This window comes from Zosterops lateralis (genome assembly GCF_965231275.1).
Source record: "Zosterops lateralis genome assembly, chromosome: 5".
Lineage (NCBI taxonomy): Eukaryota > Metazoa > Chordata > Aves > Passeriformes > Zosteropidae > Zosterops > Zosterops lateralis.
This window is the reverse complement of record NC_139766.1, coordinates 20,758,504-20,776,138: the sequence shown is the minus strand read 5'-3', so window position 1 is coordinate 20,776,138 and position 17,635 is coordinate 20,758,504. Positions and strand designations below refer to the sequence as shown.

The 17,635-nt window shown below is 34.5% G+C and overlaps 1 protein-coding gene across 5 annotated transcripts in view; it reads right to left on the bottom strand.

Annotated features, from left to right (window-relative positions):
• Positions 1-5,589: 5,589 nt before the first annotated feature.
• PCDH7 (protocadherin 7) overlaps positions 5,590-17,635 on the bottom strand; it is a 260,505-nt gene continuing 248,459 nt past the window's right edge. For 4 of the 5 annotated variants that reach the window (XM_083861234.1, XM_083861235.1, XM_083861236.1 and 1 more), the window contains one exon: positions 5,590-6,513. In XM_083861234.1, the coding sequence (XP_083717360.1) occupies positions 6,134-6,513 (380 nt within the window). In that variant the 3' untranslated portion in view covers positions 5,590-6,133. Of the gene's footprint in view, positions 6,571-17,635 lie in introns of all 5 variants that reach the window. The other variant, XM_083861233.1, reaches the window with a different exon arrangement.

Sequence of the window (17,635 nt, the reverse complement as noted above, 5' to 3'; positions counted from 1 at the left end):
ATTAAACCATGAACATGAAAAAGTTGGTTGTTATCCTGAAAATAGTATAGAAATATGAAAACTATATCTTGCGTATTTGGCCATTCCAAAACTTTCTTCTCCTACAGTGAATGCTGTAGAAGCCAGCTGAAATTTGCTTTAGTAAGCTTACAAAAAAGGAATACTGAGATATAAACATTTTTTAACCATTACCTAAATCTTTAGAAGCACCATCTTAAATAGAATCATATGCCTTATTAGAAAGACTCCTATTGTACAAATTACAGTCACATACTGTAGATAGCTACAAATTATGCGTAAATATCTCTCTATTTTAGAATCCTTCCATGGGTTTGAAAATCCTAAAGGGATATATTTCCCTCAATTCTGTACCAATTACATTATACCTATTTGCTGTTCTTTGTTCCCCTTTTTTCCCAGATGTTATTCCACATGAGTACAGAATAAGTATTTTGCATTTTCTGCCCCCACCCCAGTTTCTTGGTAAGTGTATCTCAGTCTTTAAACCAGATGTACTTGCTTTAGAAGAAAGATCTGTATGAACTGCCTGACTAGAATCCTACAATTTTACTAAGAAATACACTCATCTAACACTAGTGCTGCTTTCTTTTTTAGCAAAGGCTAGATGATTTGCATATTTATGAACTATTAAGCATCTTCTATACACTCCCCTCAGGAGGCTCAATAAAGACATGAAATTATTTCTGCCTAGGTCACATTTATTAATTTCAGTCTCTGCATAAGACTTACAATTTACTGCAACGCAGGAGGGAGAAATGAAGCTAGGGTTAAAGGGGAGCATAAATTGTTGGCTTTTGCTAGTTTATAGCATCCTCTCTTACCACTCTTGGCGGTTCAGGAAATTTATCTTATCTTCCTGTAATCACTTTCCTGGATGCAGTGGGTAAACAAGAAAATGCAGATAAAAGACAAAATAAACAAACATAAGGTCATGCCTTGCATGCTACAACTAGTATAAAATAAACTTGAAAGCTTGATTTAAGTTACTCATTAAAATACTGCTACTGCTGAATGAGGTGGAGGGGTAGCTCATTCAAGTGCAGTGTGAGAAATCCAGGGTCAGGTGGCGAACTAAACTTTCTCCATAGGCTTGTAGATTCAGACCTCTGCTTGTGGAAGGAAGAATCTTCTTTGACACATCCATTAGAGAAGACTAGGAAATGTTAAAGGACATTCAGAGAAAGAAATTTGCAATGTAAAGTTTATTTTTAAAAATGTTCTGGTCAGCTTGTATTAATAAAAATCAAAACCTAATCTGTAACTATAGTAAAAGGATATAAACAGCACTTTCAGTGATGTTTACTGGGAAATGGTATTCAATAATTTTTAAGGTTTCTGTAGTAATTCTGTATTTTGCATAACACAGAGGCAGGGGGTGAGAGGAGTTTTGACCTTCTATCCCTCTCCCCACAAACACATTTTTCACATATTATAACTGATGCAAATCCCAATTTAATGGCTGTTTTTGAACCTGCTCTTCTAAAACAAACAAGCAAACAAAGACAAAAAAAGCTATGTATCATCCAGACAGCTAAGGAATAAACTCTTTCTTCTTGTATGTTCCTTCTTGAGGAGGATTTGTTTTTGTTCTTTATCTGCAGTTATGCTGGGATGGATAATTTGATTCACAGCCAGAGAGAACTGGAGGCTTTTATTTCCCTTTTTTCCCCCTGAAATTCTGCATCAAATATGTTGTTTTTCTCAGTATAGATGCTCCACTGACATTTTAGGATTTGTTAATCGCTTTAAACTTCTTGGAAAAGATAGCAGCCTTGTGATAATAAAATTGTCATTCCATAATGGAAATACATGGACTTTTACTAAAGACTTGTTATTCCACTTAATAGAAAGGTTTAGAACACATCTAAAAAATAAGCCATTTTGAACAGTAATCAGAAACAGCTGTTCAGGTTACAAGTACTCTATTTCTGCTATGAGAATAGCTGCATGCTGTCCTGGGTGGCAATAGCCTCGCCTCTATCAAATTTCACTCTGTACACAGGTAAAACCTCAACTACCTCTGCAGCTGAATCTGTGGCCGGTTACTAAGGCAGTGTCATCTTTGCCATTCAAAACACCATCAAATATTTAAACTAATATGTGATTTAATCTAGTAAAATTGGAATAGACTGTCCAAGAAAGTAAACTGGCAAATGGGAAACCAGTTGAACATGTTATATTTTAATTTGCAGAGACAAAAATGACAAGCAATTTATTTACATAAAACTGTACAAAAGCAAATTAAATTATGTAAATATTTCATAAATAGAGGTGGACTAGCGTTTAATACATTTTGCCATGTTTAGCATAGTTGCGTGCATAGTGACTCATAATAAACAATGATAAATTGTTCTCTGCTTCACTATCAACATCCAAGTTGCAGAACAATAGTCAATGATTATTATTACAAACAGATCGTACCACATTGAATGCAAGTGCTTTAAAATTTAGGAAAAGTTGTCTGAAAGCATACCCCAGGTAGCTGGTGAATGTTGTCTTCTTCCTCATGCTTAGCTCTTCCAGTCAGTAATTCAACTTAACTGATGGGCTTTAATTTCTATTGCTTTTTTATCTGCTTCTTTTCTTAAGGAAATTCTGTATATTTATCACCAATGAAACAGAAGGAAAAATATTTCATTGTTGAACTTCCTTGAAAGCATTTGGTGATCATTGGATTTTTGGCAAGATCTTTAGCCATTTTCTGATTTTTCTGCTTGACAACTTCTAGGGTAGCCTTTCAGCCAATCATTTCAATCCCGTTTAAGTTCTTCCCCCACATAAAAATAATGTTTAACTTTTTTTTTCCTGAAACTCAGGCAGCAGGCCAGTCAGAAACTATATTCAATAAACATAGTGGGTCTGAGATCTGGAATAAGCCTTAGATTTTAGACCAAAGCTATTGACCTTTCTAATACATATAAAGTTATATATTAACGCATCAATCTATAAAGGTGCCCTAATGTAAAATACATGCAAAGCTCATTTGAGTTTCCCATGGAAGGAAATAAAAAGATGATTTCTATACAGTACAACTAAAATATGATGAAGGCTAAAAGCAATTTAAAAAATTGTCAATTTTCCTGGCAATGTGAATTGATGACGCCTTTCTAAATAACTATCATATAGACTGATCATATTTTTCCAGGCAGCAGAATTAAAAACAAATTAAAAGAACCCCAAACCCCACACAAATAGTAATAAAAATTCCTCAAGACCTACTTAAACCACAGCCTTGTGTTAATAATGCTTAAGACTGGTCCATTAACTGAGTTTGGCAAAAGGCTTGTTTTTAAATATATCCTTTATAATTTCTCAGAAAATAAACACAGGTAAATATACAGGTTCAAAAAAGTTGGGAGTAGCCCCTTATCCCTCAGTGTCCAAACCCAACTACCACTTTACCATAATAATAGGTATAAAAGGCACAGTTGCATATTTTGCATTCACCCTAATTATTTTTTATAGCTTTATTTGTTTATTTTTATACAAAAGCACTCTATTTATGGAGTGGCACCAGATTTAACCTATTTCAAATAAAGAGGAAAAATACAAACACAAAATATATTTGTATGTCATGCCAGGTCAGAAGAGTAATCAGCATATTAATAGTGGCTAGTTCCACAAGAATTGCTGTGAATACTTACAGTAGATAGAATTTTTAAAAAATTCTTTCACACGCAATTTAGATCTAAGGAGATGCACACAAGAAAATTATGTCATGGCTGTCTTATGTGGCGCAAAAATTGGTGAGTGACTGCTGATCCATTTAATCTGAAGGTCTACTATGACCTGTATTATTAGCCTTGTAAAAAAAGTGTCTAAGAATATACAGAACCCAGCTACCTAATTTATTTTCTTGTCTGTAATATTAAATAAAATCTTATTAAAGGAAGTTCTGTTGAACATTTGTGTTATGCAATTGTGTATTCTGTTGAAACGTGCAAGAAAAATGTGTTTACATTACATAAGCATTTTTAGAAGCATTTTTAAACAGGTACTTACAGATTATACAAAGTAGTAACTGCTATATGCAGTCTCATAACAAAGTACTAGCTTGCATCTCTCCATATTACTTAAATAATTAAACATAAAAATGCTCAATCATTAATAATCTTTGATTTTAATATTTTCTTTCTAAAATGTGCCCATTCATCATAACTGCTATACACAAACTAATGTTACTTGAAGAAAGTAAACTTTAGAGAGGAGAATGAAAAGGCCAGTAATGGCACAACCCGCTATATGGAGAAGCAAATTCAAAAGATAAATGGGATGAGTTGTTTTGATTTACCAACCTCTACCTTAGGCTGTTTAAGATTATTTCTATGCAATTCTTCAAAGCAAGAAACTACCCAAAGCTACATTATGACTACAGGAACTAGTCATCTAGCCATGCCTTCACGCCAGGTTCAACAGCCAGGGATCTGAATGCTTTCCCCATCCTTGAGCTGTCCTTGCTGTGTTGTTTGATTGTCGCTTTTGTCTGAATGTCTGAGCTCGGTCTGTGATTATTACTACAACATCAACTACAAAGCAAATGGTTGATGTTCTGCATGTTTTGTTGCTTTTATTGCACAAAACCCTGTTTCATTTCCTCTTCCTTTCAAGAAGCACTCACTATGATAATTGTTACAGCTCTTGCATATCACAGTAGCTTGGACTCTTTTTAAGTCATTTTGACCTCCTAGGTATCATACTACTGTTTATCAGACCATTTGTTACTAATGTTAAATGTTCTGAGTCTTGATATCATTTAGTATTGCACTTGGTTTTAATGCACTTGGTTTCAAGAAAGCTTTCATTATCCTCATCTTTGACATAATTGAAGCAGTTGATAAGCTGCAACACTGATGACCAGACTTGGCAACCATGCCTTGCAATCTGAAAAGAAGCTTTTGTATCCAAGCTGTAATGTTCTCTTGTTACTGCATTATCCCTTTGTCCACCCTTTTCGCTCCCATCAAGCATTCCCACTAACACAGCCTTCTCTTTTACCATTAGTTTTTAATTTTGATCTTAAAAATTCCCTGGAACTACCATATGCAGCATATCATATGCAGCATGTGCTGCAATATATCATGTCATTACAAAAAAAAGCATCAGTTCCTTTGGGCATTCAACTGAACCACACTGGAAACAAAAATTGTCATCTGGGCTTGTGAACTGTGCTGCTGTGTAGAATGTAGCCAAAGCTGTGTTATGAGTAGATGTGGTTTTTTGTGAATACATTTATTTTCTAAGTCATGCCCCAATACTTAGCAGTTCCCCTGATCCATCGTGTGATCTTTGGCCTTTTTGTTATTACAATCTTCCCAGCTAAATGTTAGTCTTGCCCAAAATAATGATTTCAACAGTTTATCATTTAATCCTATGGTAAAAGTGTTAGTAATTGTGTTTACATTGAAATAATCATTACAGAGAACAAGAGAGAAAGAGAGACAGAGAGACAGCAGGACACATTTGTTCAATGGATAAAACAGAACCAGAGTTCATGAATCACAGGAAAGTATGCCATGTTTTTGACTGCAGTCTCAGGCTGAATATGTTTCTGTTGCTTCCAGCCTCAGATGAGAGGTGAGAATATTAAAGCTGTGGTCTTCACAAAGTGCCTATTAATGATTATTCCTTTATATTTATCCTATATCTTTATGGTTTCTGAAGGATTGTCCCTGATGGGGATCAGCAATATTCAGATGGTATGTTTTGAATACATTTTCCCTGACCTGTTATCTTCAACAAGCCAGATGACAAACAAAATGAGTGGCTTAATTCATGCTTCTGCAGAGGGGAAACAACAGTGTGTTGTGTTCTTTTTAATCAAGCTTGCTACTATGGGAGTAATTTGCAACCATAGATCTAGGAAAATAAAAATCAGGGAGGGGGAATTAGACATGCAAGTAACAACAGTGTTTTCTACATTGTACAGTAAAGTCAGGCAGACAGTATAATTACATGCCTGCTATGGAGGCAGAAGTGGCAGGCAGATGTTTTGTCTCTTTGGTGGCCCCCTCTTTTTTGTTTCACTTTTTTTTTCTTAAAATTGTTGTGATTTTAAGACTTTTGCCCCTTTTCTTTCTTATATTATGAAAGAATTTTGTTGCTGCTTGTTAGCCTACAGGTAAACTTCTCTTCTAGTTAGAGTATTGACAGGAGATGGCTTGTATTCCCCTGTCTGTGTAAGGGGGATATCCTCTGGGTTGCCTTCTTCATTTTTGCTGAAACTAGCTGCACTGAAGGTCTCATAGGATGAGGTCAACTTTTTGTTCAGGAGGTTTCTGTTGCGGTCACCCATGAGGGAGGCTTCTCCATTGGCCAGCTTTTCTTGACTGCCCCGTTCATCAACAGGCATGAAAGTGGAGAGTTTTGGCTGGCTCTTCTGCTTTCTCTCCGGAGAAGTGCGGACTGGCATCCAGCAGGAGTCTGAGTGGCCATATTCGTCACATTCTCGGGTGCACTTCCCTGTTAGGGCTACATCTGGTAGAGGCCGTGAATCTGAAAATAAAAGAGAATTGTCTTTACTAATTAATATTACAGTCACTTCCATTGAAACTGTGAATCCTTAAATTCACAAAAGGTATTTTTAAAGGTCTTGGTAGGAATGTTGCAGTAAGTTCTTCAGTAATAATTTTTTTTTCACATTGCATGTGCCCAGAGGCAACAAGTAGATTTGTACAGTTATTCTCAACCTTAATAATTGAAAAAAAAAAAAAGAAGAAGAAGGAAAAAAAGGCTATTAATCCTCTTCCTGCGCCTGTAAATCAATTCCAGAAGCATTTGGCATTAGGTACTGAATTAATTTTGACACTGAAAGAGTCAAAGAAGCATTTAATTCCATACTGCCAATTTTCTAGACATTATTAAAAATACCTTTCCTTGAATTTTTTTTTGGAGCGAATACTGTGAATTGATGTGGAATTTATCCTGAGACCCTGCACCCTGCAAATACAAACATACTTAATGCCCTGCAAATGAGCAGATCTGTTACTGACAAAGGGACTGAATTTTCATGTAATGTAAACCTCTGCTTATATTTCTGAGGACTGGGCACTTGAGTTGTCAGTCCACAACATGTTACATAAATTGTACAATCAGTAATTGCAGAAGCATACAAAATCTCTGCTATGGGTTATAAACGTTATCAATAGTACAGCTAAAGCCGTTCTGTGTGGATATGTGCATGGTAGGGCATGGGATAAATCTGAGTGCTGCCCAAAGAGAAACATTTTATATGTGACTTGCTATGTTAGAAGGTGTCCTGATCCTGTTCACTATGTTTAAGTTTTCTGTACTTGTAAGAGCTTTCACTGAATACCAGTAAAGTTCAGGGGCCTGCAGAATTGACTCCTACCTATTTGCAATGCAGGTATATTTAATATTTGTATTTTGATACTTTCATACAACTGAGTTTGAAAGCTACCTCAACTATTTTATGGAGTGGGTAAGATTCTTAAAACTTGTCTTTAGTCAGTTATAGAGTACTGTATGGTCTAAAAGAATAACTGAAACTGCCTACAAAGTAACAACATGATATTCAAACAAAGTTGACAAAAATAAATAAAAAAATATTCAAGTCTGTTTGACATGACTTTCATATGATATGACTTATTTGATAAAATATGTAGATTTGGGGTTTTTTAAAAAAAATTTAGAAGGGAGCAGGGAACTTCAATATGGAAACAGAGGCATATGCTTCATATAGGCTGTGGCATCTTTCTACCTTCCCACTACAACATCAAAGTTCTTGTGAACAGTAATTTTTGCCTGTAATAACATGTGCCTTATAAAAACTCTTCCAAAGCCCTGCTCAGTCTCCATTCTGTTACTTTTGTTTTGCCTATTTTTATTTGATTTTGGCTGATAGAGGGCCTTCTCAAATGATCACAATTCCAACTGTCAATTTTTTTATAAATTAATGAAAAAGACTACTACTGAAGATAAAAAACCAACCAAACAAACTAACAAACAAAACACCACAACGAAAAATCTTTCGCTCTTCCAGAATAAACCATTTTAATTTAAAATATTTACAACAGGTGCTTGAAGAAAAAGCATTATTTCATTTCAACATCTATGGATTTAATCCTGATAAAATTGCAAAAGCTCTTGAAAGTCAGATTTATCTTCATCTTGTCCTGATTTTTTCCAGACATTTAAACATCAATTTAATATATAGTTTATTGCAGTATTGTAAAGACTGTGTACACTCTTTGCCACTGACAGGTGTGAACATTTTATAGAATCTACTGTATGTATTCTGAATACTGTATAAAATTTCATATTTAAATGAAATATCACTAACTTTAATGAGGAAACAACCCTGTTATCTAGAAAACTGAGTAACCCTGTAACTAAGATGTGTAAGGTAGGGAGGAGGGAACTGAGTGATTTTTTCTTTTTAAAATATTTTCCCCCCAATCTGTCAATTTGTTCTTTAGGCTTTTGCCCTTAGAAACAATTCCTTTTTTTTTTTTTTTTTTTTTTTTTTTTTCCCAGTGAAGAATGCTATACTGTGAAAACTTATTGGCCTATCAGTTTTCAGATGACTGTGTTCTGCAAACCTACACACAATATGGGGATGGTAACAGGAAAATCCTCTGTTTGTCAGCTAAATCAGCATTATTTTCACTCTCCCTAATGATAAGAAACATAATTAACTGCTCAGCTGTCCTGATGTGCTTTGATTTTCAAGTAGAATATTTCATATTTTTATAACAGAGCCAATTCCCTTAAATCTCCATAAACTATTCAAACCAGGATGTTATTTCCAAAAAACCCCAGCCATTAAACATTATGCTTGCTTCAAGTATTTTAATTGTTACTCTGACATAATATTAGCAACTGCTGATCAAGGCAATATGTCTGACCTTATTTAAAACATAAGAATATATGTAAATTGAAAAGATATTCTTTTGTTGTTTGAGTCTGGGGTCTTTTTCAGATTGAAACAATTAGCATCTCATTATATCTGATGGAGCCTTTTTAGATGAAAAAAAATTGAGTCAGCAATACATTGATTCATAAAAATTCTTCCATTGCTGGTAGTCTTTGAGCCATGCACATGAAAATATACCATTTTGCATTGTAGTGCTTCTCCTAGTCACTTCTGGGCAAATACTGGAGTTCCTTATTGTAAAGCATGAAGACTTAATGTACGATTCAGCCTTATAATGCTGTTTTAAGAAGCAAAAAACCTCCAAGTTAGTGTGTTGCTGAGTTACTCTGTTGGGTTATGTGATAAACCTCATCTTCACACCCACAGAAAAGCTCAGAGAGACCCTGGAAGAACAATACTAGCCCAAATAATACCCTGACAGACCTACCCAGGCCCACCATAGGGCAATCAGACCCTCAAAAGTGCATCTGTCCAGGCCCAGAAGAGCACAGGGGTGTATAAGTAGCAGATAGAAACTTGAAATAAGGATTCAGGAGGAAATCTTTCTGTGTAGTGCTGGGGATTGCTGTCTACATATGTAAAGCACATTATAAGATATGGGGAAAAGGAATTTGGGATAGGAAAGGACTTAGATTATGTTTAGAGGAGGAACCATCAGGAAGACAAGTGAGGAGTTTAGGTGATAGTAGAGTAATAGAGATGTAAGGGGATAAAAGGGCCAGTCACATGTAAATAGTTTGCTGGGTAATAAGTTTGTCTCATTATATTCTGTGCTGGATGAACACCATCTGTCCTGTCCTCTTATTAAATTCCTTTCTAGCTTTTCCTGGGAATGGTCTGTCTATTATGAATGGATGTATAGAAAAGGGCATGTCCACAATCACTTGTGGTCTTTCATCCTGTCCAGCCAGAGAAGAGGACAGAATGAGGCCCCTGGTGTGTTCATGGAAGGGCTTTGAGTGTCTGTGATCTATGTGGACAACTCAGTATGTATTTGGTGTATGTGTGTCCTCTGTGCATGTGCCTACTGGGAATATATCTTCATCTTTGGTACTGTGTGGACTTGGGGGTACGGAACAACACCAAGAGCCTCATCTCCCTCAGTCTGTCAAATCTAGTGCTATATATTTTTCTCTAAAACACCTTTAGTTAAGATTTGACACTTATAGTTAATACAGCCTTTTCTAATCCATTGCTTTCTTGCATCTGTTCTTAGAGCTTGAATCAGTGCAGCATTTGAGTACAGATTTAATCTAACATGATTTGAAACCTGTTGAATTTTAATTGCTCTTCTGTTTAAAAGATTGACATACTTAAAGTAGTCAGTTAAAGAAAAATGGGATGCTTTCTGTACACTGCATTTGATAACAGTGACTTAACCTCTTATTTGGATCAACTGCTGTGCCACTTTAGCTACAAAGTTACTGCATTTTTGCTAATTCACTGAAACAGATCAACTCTGTTTTGCAGACCAAGGACTCTATGCTCAGCATTTTACATTACCTAGTCCATGGAGTTTTGAAAAATCTTTAAATTTGAAAATAAAAAATAAACTTACTCATGTCCTCTAGTATAATTTCCATTGAAACATATCTATCTCTAAGAAAAATGCTTTTTTAAAGTGCTTCTCAGTTTAAAAGTTAAATACTCCAGTAGTGACTCAACTGAAAGCTGAAAAGTCTAATGGAATATGACACAGCAAACAATTTGTCAGCAGAATTGGCAAATCATCAAGGAGCAACATAACAGATTCCTACTGCAGTTATATATCTGGAAACCAAATTAAATTTGTGCTTAAAATGCCCCTTATTATCAAAATAAAACCTTCACAATGTTAATTAGTGAAGAAGATATATGATATTTCCTGTTATACAGAAATCTGTAGATTTGGGATTAGATTCTAAGAGTTTACATAGAGTAGTCAAATTCAACATTTTATCTGTACAAAAGGATCATCAGAAGATGTCAGCAAAAGATATTCTCTTAGCTATTTTCAAGCATATCTTCTCATGGTGTCACTAGATCAGAACTAGGTATTGCTTGACACAACCATTGTAAAGCCATTCCCTAAAATGCAGATATTTAGAAAAAAATTTGAGTATACATGTAAATGGAGACTTCAAACATGAATACTTTTTTAAAAGTACTGAAAAAATAAAGTATATAAATAGTCTGACAAGATTTCACTTGTCAGACTTCAGCTTGGGAAAAAATTGGAAAACATTAATTTAAAGGGCCTTAAAATCTGCTTTGTCATTGTATCTGATAGAAGCTTCCATCACAATTTTTTAAAAGTTATCTGATAAACTTAAGTAACTACTCATCCAACAAATCCTTGAACATTTTGAGTTAGTTTCTGAGGCAATGATATGCTTTATGTTTTCCATAAAACTTTATACAAAAGAATGTAAGTGATTTGAGATATTTATATGTATGCCAATGTTTCTGCTGATTGTAGCTGACTATTCCCTTAAGGCTAGTAGGGCTGCTTATTATCAAAAAAGGAAGGCACCTACCACTGCAGGTTGGACAGGGGAAAGATGATGTTCTATCTCCAGTTTAATGCCAAAGAAACTAACTCAAATATTCCAACCAAGCAGTTTTCCACTATTTCCTCTCCTTGTATTCCTAATCAAAAGAGGTTAATATATTTCATCAAGGACATAAACAGTATTATGAACTCAGTATTATGAACTTATTACACCTGGGGATTGGAACTAGATGATTTTTAAGGTCTCTTTCAACCCTAACCATTCTATGACTCTACAAGTTACAAGTTACGTGTTTTTATTTCACACAGAGGAATATAGTAGAGAATGCTCATTCTGGCTCCTCTCTACACATTTTTAACGACCATTCTTGTACAATATTTTTATAGACCCACATCTAGTCATGACATGGTTCTAGCACAGACACTGGAGAAAAATGTAAAGAGCTTTTCAGGTTTTTTTATTTTTATAAACCACACACGAACCTGATGGTAACAACAGACTTGAGACATATTTACCCTGGCAAAAGTTCTGTTCCACTTTTCCCTGGAGATGGAAAACCTTCCCAATCAATAGTGACACTATATCTAGATACTATAATTTGACCATTTTCAGAAAACATTCCTAGCTGTAGATCTTTTTCTCAGAGGACTAGAAAACCACAGTAGCCATCTAGTACTACAGCAGTGCAGGAGTACTTCTGTAAACCATGCAGCTTGATCCACAGGATCTGAGGAGTCATTGGCAGATGAGTTCTAAATAGTATCTATGACAAATCAATGACTACATGCAGATTTTGCTTTCCACATTGACAGGCCCATCATATCCCTGTATGGTTCCATTTATTGAGGACCTGGAAGAAATGCATGTGGAGTAATTCCAGCTACTGTGAGAAAAGAAAAAAGAATGGGGACAGTTACATAGTATAGGAAGAGACTGTGCTTTGGATGAGCCACATTTTTTCTGAATTCTGCATACAAATATGTTACATTCAGAAGACCATCCAAATGCAAGTGAAACACTACTATATGATTGAAGTGGAGTACATTTACATGGCTGTCATATTAAAAGCCATGACTGTTTTATGAGCTGTGTGACCAGGGACACAATAGAGCTCTTAAAGCATAACAAGTATTGACTACATGATCAGGGAACAATAATGCAGAAAACAACTGAGAGAGTACATATTGTAGAAAATCACTGTTTAAGGGGGGAAAAAAGAAAGCTAGTCTGCAGGGATATATACAGCTACAACAATACTGTTGTTGAAATTCTTGCCTCCTAATTGCAGTAATTCAGGAACTGGACCCCTGTTTGTGCTGTGGCATATTCTGACATGCCAAGACACTATAAAAATACTTAGAACATGTTTGAAAGCATCAGCAATTTTTTTCTCTGTACCTTAGGCCAAATACAGTTAAACAGCAATTGAACATATCTCAAGGAGCGTTTAGCGCCCCAAGGCTTGGACTGCTGTCATTCTGAATGTGGCATTATCGTGTACTGCAGAGATAGTGCATGCCATCTCTGAAACAGTCTTACTGAATAAAGTCAAACACAAATCCACTGCTTGAGACATGCCAACTACACTGAAGTAATGAATATTAATTGCTTTTGGACTAGAATAATTTCACGTATATCATGCCTAATTCTAAAATTCCTTTCAGTGCTTAATAAAATACTCAAGAGTACAGAAAGATTTCAGGTATATTGGTGGAATGATTAATATGGTGAGACAAGGTATGGCAGAATCATACAAAATAATGAATTTTGAAAATTCTTTTTTTTTTTTTTAATGCAAAGGAAAGAAATATAGAAATAAAGAATGAAGAATATAGAATGAAAGTGATAATTTTCAATACTTGAAAATCGTGGAAAATAATAGCTCCCCTTAAATAATCCCTAAAACCAGCAAGACTCAGTGCTGTGATGTGTCCAAAGTCCTAATACTTAGCAGTTTCAAGAGAGACCAGAGTGACATGTTAAAGGAAACACGTGCTGCTAAATAGTCCTTTACAATTAAAACTAATTAAAAAACCCCAAACAATGCAATGTCATAGGAAAACAGAAACAGTTAAATGATTCTTTAACATTTGAAAAAAGTTCATGATAAATAAATGAAAGTGAATTAGTGAGAAGAGAAAGCAGATATGGTAGAAAAGAGCATTGTTAATGTACCTAAAAGGCAAGAAAAAAAATAAAAGAACAAGAATGGAAGCAATCTGTTTTGCATTGCCATAGTGAAAAAAGACCAGAAGTAATGCCTTCATTGCAACAATGACAAATCAGGTTAGAAATTAAAAAAAAAAAATCTTTGAGAATGAATGAAGTAGTAACGGAAGGTTACAGAATCTGGAATGAATTTCACAAATGTCTAGAAAAAAAAATTTCTCGGGATAACATAAAGGCAGCTAGCCCTACCTTGGGAAAGAAAGGCACAAAATGACTTCTGAAGTTTCCCTTCAGCTCTAACAGTTCTGCTGATGTGATTGCCAACTCTCATATACTCTGGCCTCAATCCAGTTCCTAACTGCTTCTGGGTTGAGACTCTTGACTTATTCAATAATAAATCAACCTCAGACAGTGGGCCTCAGTTCAACCAAAAATCCGTTTTGGAATCCTCCTTAAATTTTTATGATGTTAAAACTACAAGCAAAACTCAGAAATAACTGGACCACTTAATTCAGATGTTAATCAAAAGAATACAGAAACATAAAGTCCATAATGATAAAAATGTCTCACCCACTGTCAAGTTCCAACAAGTTTATTTAGCATTTATAAAATCTTGTTTCCTGAAGGAAAAAACCATCCATCCAATTTTAAAATTAGTTTCTTCACAAAGTTAAAGACTTAATATTGCTTCTACTTGTAGTGGTGCAAAACATATCACACCTCTGAAGTCTATTAAACCTGAGACTGGTTTAAAAATCAAAATGCCACAAGTGTTTATATCTTATATGATATTTTTGTTTTGCTTCCCTTGAATATTATCTGTGTTTCAGGGAGGAGTAGTCAAAGAAAATAATGAATGCATAAAGTTTTGATTAATTTTTTTTTTACTCTTATTGAACATCCTGGACCAGTCTGTACAGCTACTTAAAATGATTCAGACATTTAACGAAAGAAATATCACCCAAGTAATAAAGAAATATTACCCAAGCAATAATATTTCTGACTGAGATTCCATATAGTCATAGTTATTTCTATCATAGTTACCTTCAGCAAGTTAAAGTATAATATTCTTTAACTCTTTCCCTAATTATGGAACAGCTTCATAAAAAAAATTACCTAAATTAGTGATTATACAAGTTCAATAATATTGCATCTATGTCCTTCAAGTAATCACCATTATTTCACAACTAACTTAAAGACAATTTATATTAAAAACAGATCTGTTGGTTTAGGTTTTTTTACACTATAAGAACCCATACTTGTACTCCTATGGGGCAAAATCATATTGACTGATGGTTGTCAGTGGAGGATGATAACATAAATTGTTACAACATTATGGTTAAGTGATTCCAAATTCAACAGGCCTAATCCTAGACAAATACTAGTTTGATAGCATTATAAAAAAGGAAAGGCCAGCAGAAACACAAAGTTTTCTCTTGTTTAAATTGTATTTATCCCGTAATTCAGACCATATTATTTAATTTTCTGTCATAGAGCAATTGCATACATATAATATGAACTAAGTAACGGCTTATGGGATACTAATGGTGAGTACCATACGAAATACACCATGCTGAACCTAAATTCCCCAGATTTTAATTTTCTAGATTTAAATGTAATTGCTGCAAGACTTCTTGTAATCCTGTTAAATCCTTTGATAGCCTGATTTACTTCTATCTCTGAAATGGCAACATATCCTTCAGAAAAGCAGGACTTACTGTGGCTTCCTGAAGTAGCATAGACATTAAGATGTAGGAAACATTTAAGCCGTCTAATTGTTCTGCCAATCTAATGCTAAGGTATTAATCTGTCACTGTGTCAAATTACATACCTTTATTTTTTTCAGTAAAATGTGTCAGTGCTTAACAAACCCTGAGCTGAAACAATTTATGGAGCAATTAGAATGTCAGCTTTCCTACAGATGACTTAAGAAAATCTGAATTGAGGCTCAAAAGTCACCATAACTTCCTTGATACTGTGCCAAAGTGTGCCTGTAACATAGGAGCTCTAAAAGAATCAGGTAGCTAGCAGCCATTATTAGCTCACCTCATCTGTTTCTCCCTTTTATTTTATTTCCTGTTGATAAGGATTTAATAATGTATTTTCATATCAGGAATAGACACCAGGTAGGGAAACAAGTGCTCTTACCACAGAAGATAAAAACACCATGACTTCTCCTCATCTCCCTTCAATTTATGCCCATCTCATTCAACAAACAACTTATTTTTGGAGATACTCCAAATAATATTTTCTAAGGGATACTAATCAATGGAGCATTGCTACCATTTAGAAACTAAAAAACACGTCCCCAAAAGATGCCCAGTGTCATTTGGTCTCATGGATATCTCACAAATATCTTCAAGGATATACAGAACTAATAACGAAAGTTGAATACATAGAAAAAGTCAGTGACCGGGAGTTTCAAGTTCTGTTGTAAGATTGATATTTGTTGAAGTAGTATAAAAGTACATTATATATGGCTAAGGTTTAACTTCAAATGGTGACTGATTAAAAAGATAAACGGCCACTAAGCACATGGCTGGTTAATTGTCACAAGTAATGGCAGGGATAAAATCAATAAACAAACAGAAAAAACTGAACCACTTGTCCTTGTCAACAACAGCTAACTGAAGTTTGAGGCTTCTATTTGGAAGCTTTTGTTTGGAGGCTTCTATATTTAAGAATTGGCTTCAAGGGAAAATACTGATTTCTTTTTCATATCTTTCAGTGAGTTACTTTTTCTTACAGAATTATCCTGACACATGAAATAGTAACTTGAACTGATTATGTTGATAGTACCACTACATTTGTAAAAATGAAATGCTTCATATTGTTCCACTTTGTGCCATAAAACATTCCTGGATTCTGGATCGTATTTTATACCTGCATACACAGAATAAAATATTATACAGTAAACTATATTAAATAGCAGTACTGCTTTCATAAAAAGGGAATTACTTGGATTTCCAGAAGTTTTCTGTGTGACTTATATAAAGTATATTTTTTTACAAGTCATAGACTCTTAAAGGTTAAACTTCTAAGTGTAAAATGAGCTGAAGCTCTGATAATTTATATTATCTTATTTTTAGATGGGGAAAAGAACAAAATTACCTATGTTCTACATGAAAATGATCACCTAACAAATATTGAGGTCAGCATGAAGCAGAAACAAATAACTTGTGACTACTTGTCTTTTTAGCAACTGTCAATAGAAAATCGTATTATAAGATATATAGCAGTCATGTGAAGAGTTAATTTAACCTTTTGTATCACATGAAGGTAACCTTATTCGACACAATGGAAAAAATATACACTTATCTGTTCATATCATACATGTGTCTCTCACAAATGCACATATAAATTTGTAATTTTACTTAATGATGTTTGAAGATCTGGGATACAGAACCAAATTTGATTCAATGCAGTAAATTGAAAAGTACAAAGAATGCATTTTCATGTCTTTAACAGAGATCCTACATAACAAAACCTGAATTGAATGTTAAAAACAGAAATAAAAAACATTATTGTATTCATTTACATTTTTCCTGTCCATGTAAGTAAACTTCAGAAGAAATGGGCTAAATTTTATAAAATATTTTGCTCATCCTCATTAAATATGAAGAATACCAGAAGTATAAAATCATACAACTCAGCCATAAATGATAATACTTCTACTTGTCACTGGGAAAGAAAATTATTTACTTATTGTCTAATTACAGAGTTTTGTCTTTTATTCCATGTCAGTGGCATAAGCCTCCTCTTTAGAGGAACTATTTTGAGATCTTGAGCTTATCCTGAGAAAAAGTAAAATCTACCCTGGAATTTTAGAATAGTAGGATAATAGAATATTCTGAATTGGAAGGAATCCACAGGGATCATTGAAATCCAACTCCTGGCCCTTCATAGGACAGCCTCAAGAACCACACTCTGTGCTGAGAACATTATATAAACATTTCTTGAACTCTGGCCAGCTTAGGACCATGACCACTTCCCCAGAGAGCCTATTCTGGTGCTCAAACACCCTTTGGGTGAAGAACTTTTTCTAATATCCAACCTAAAC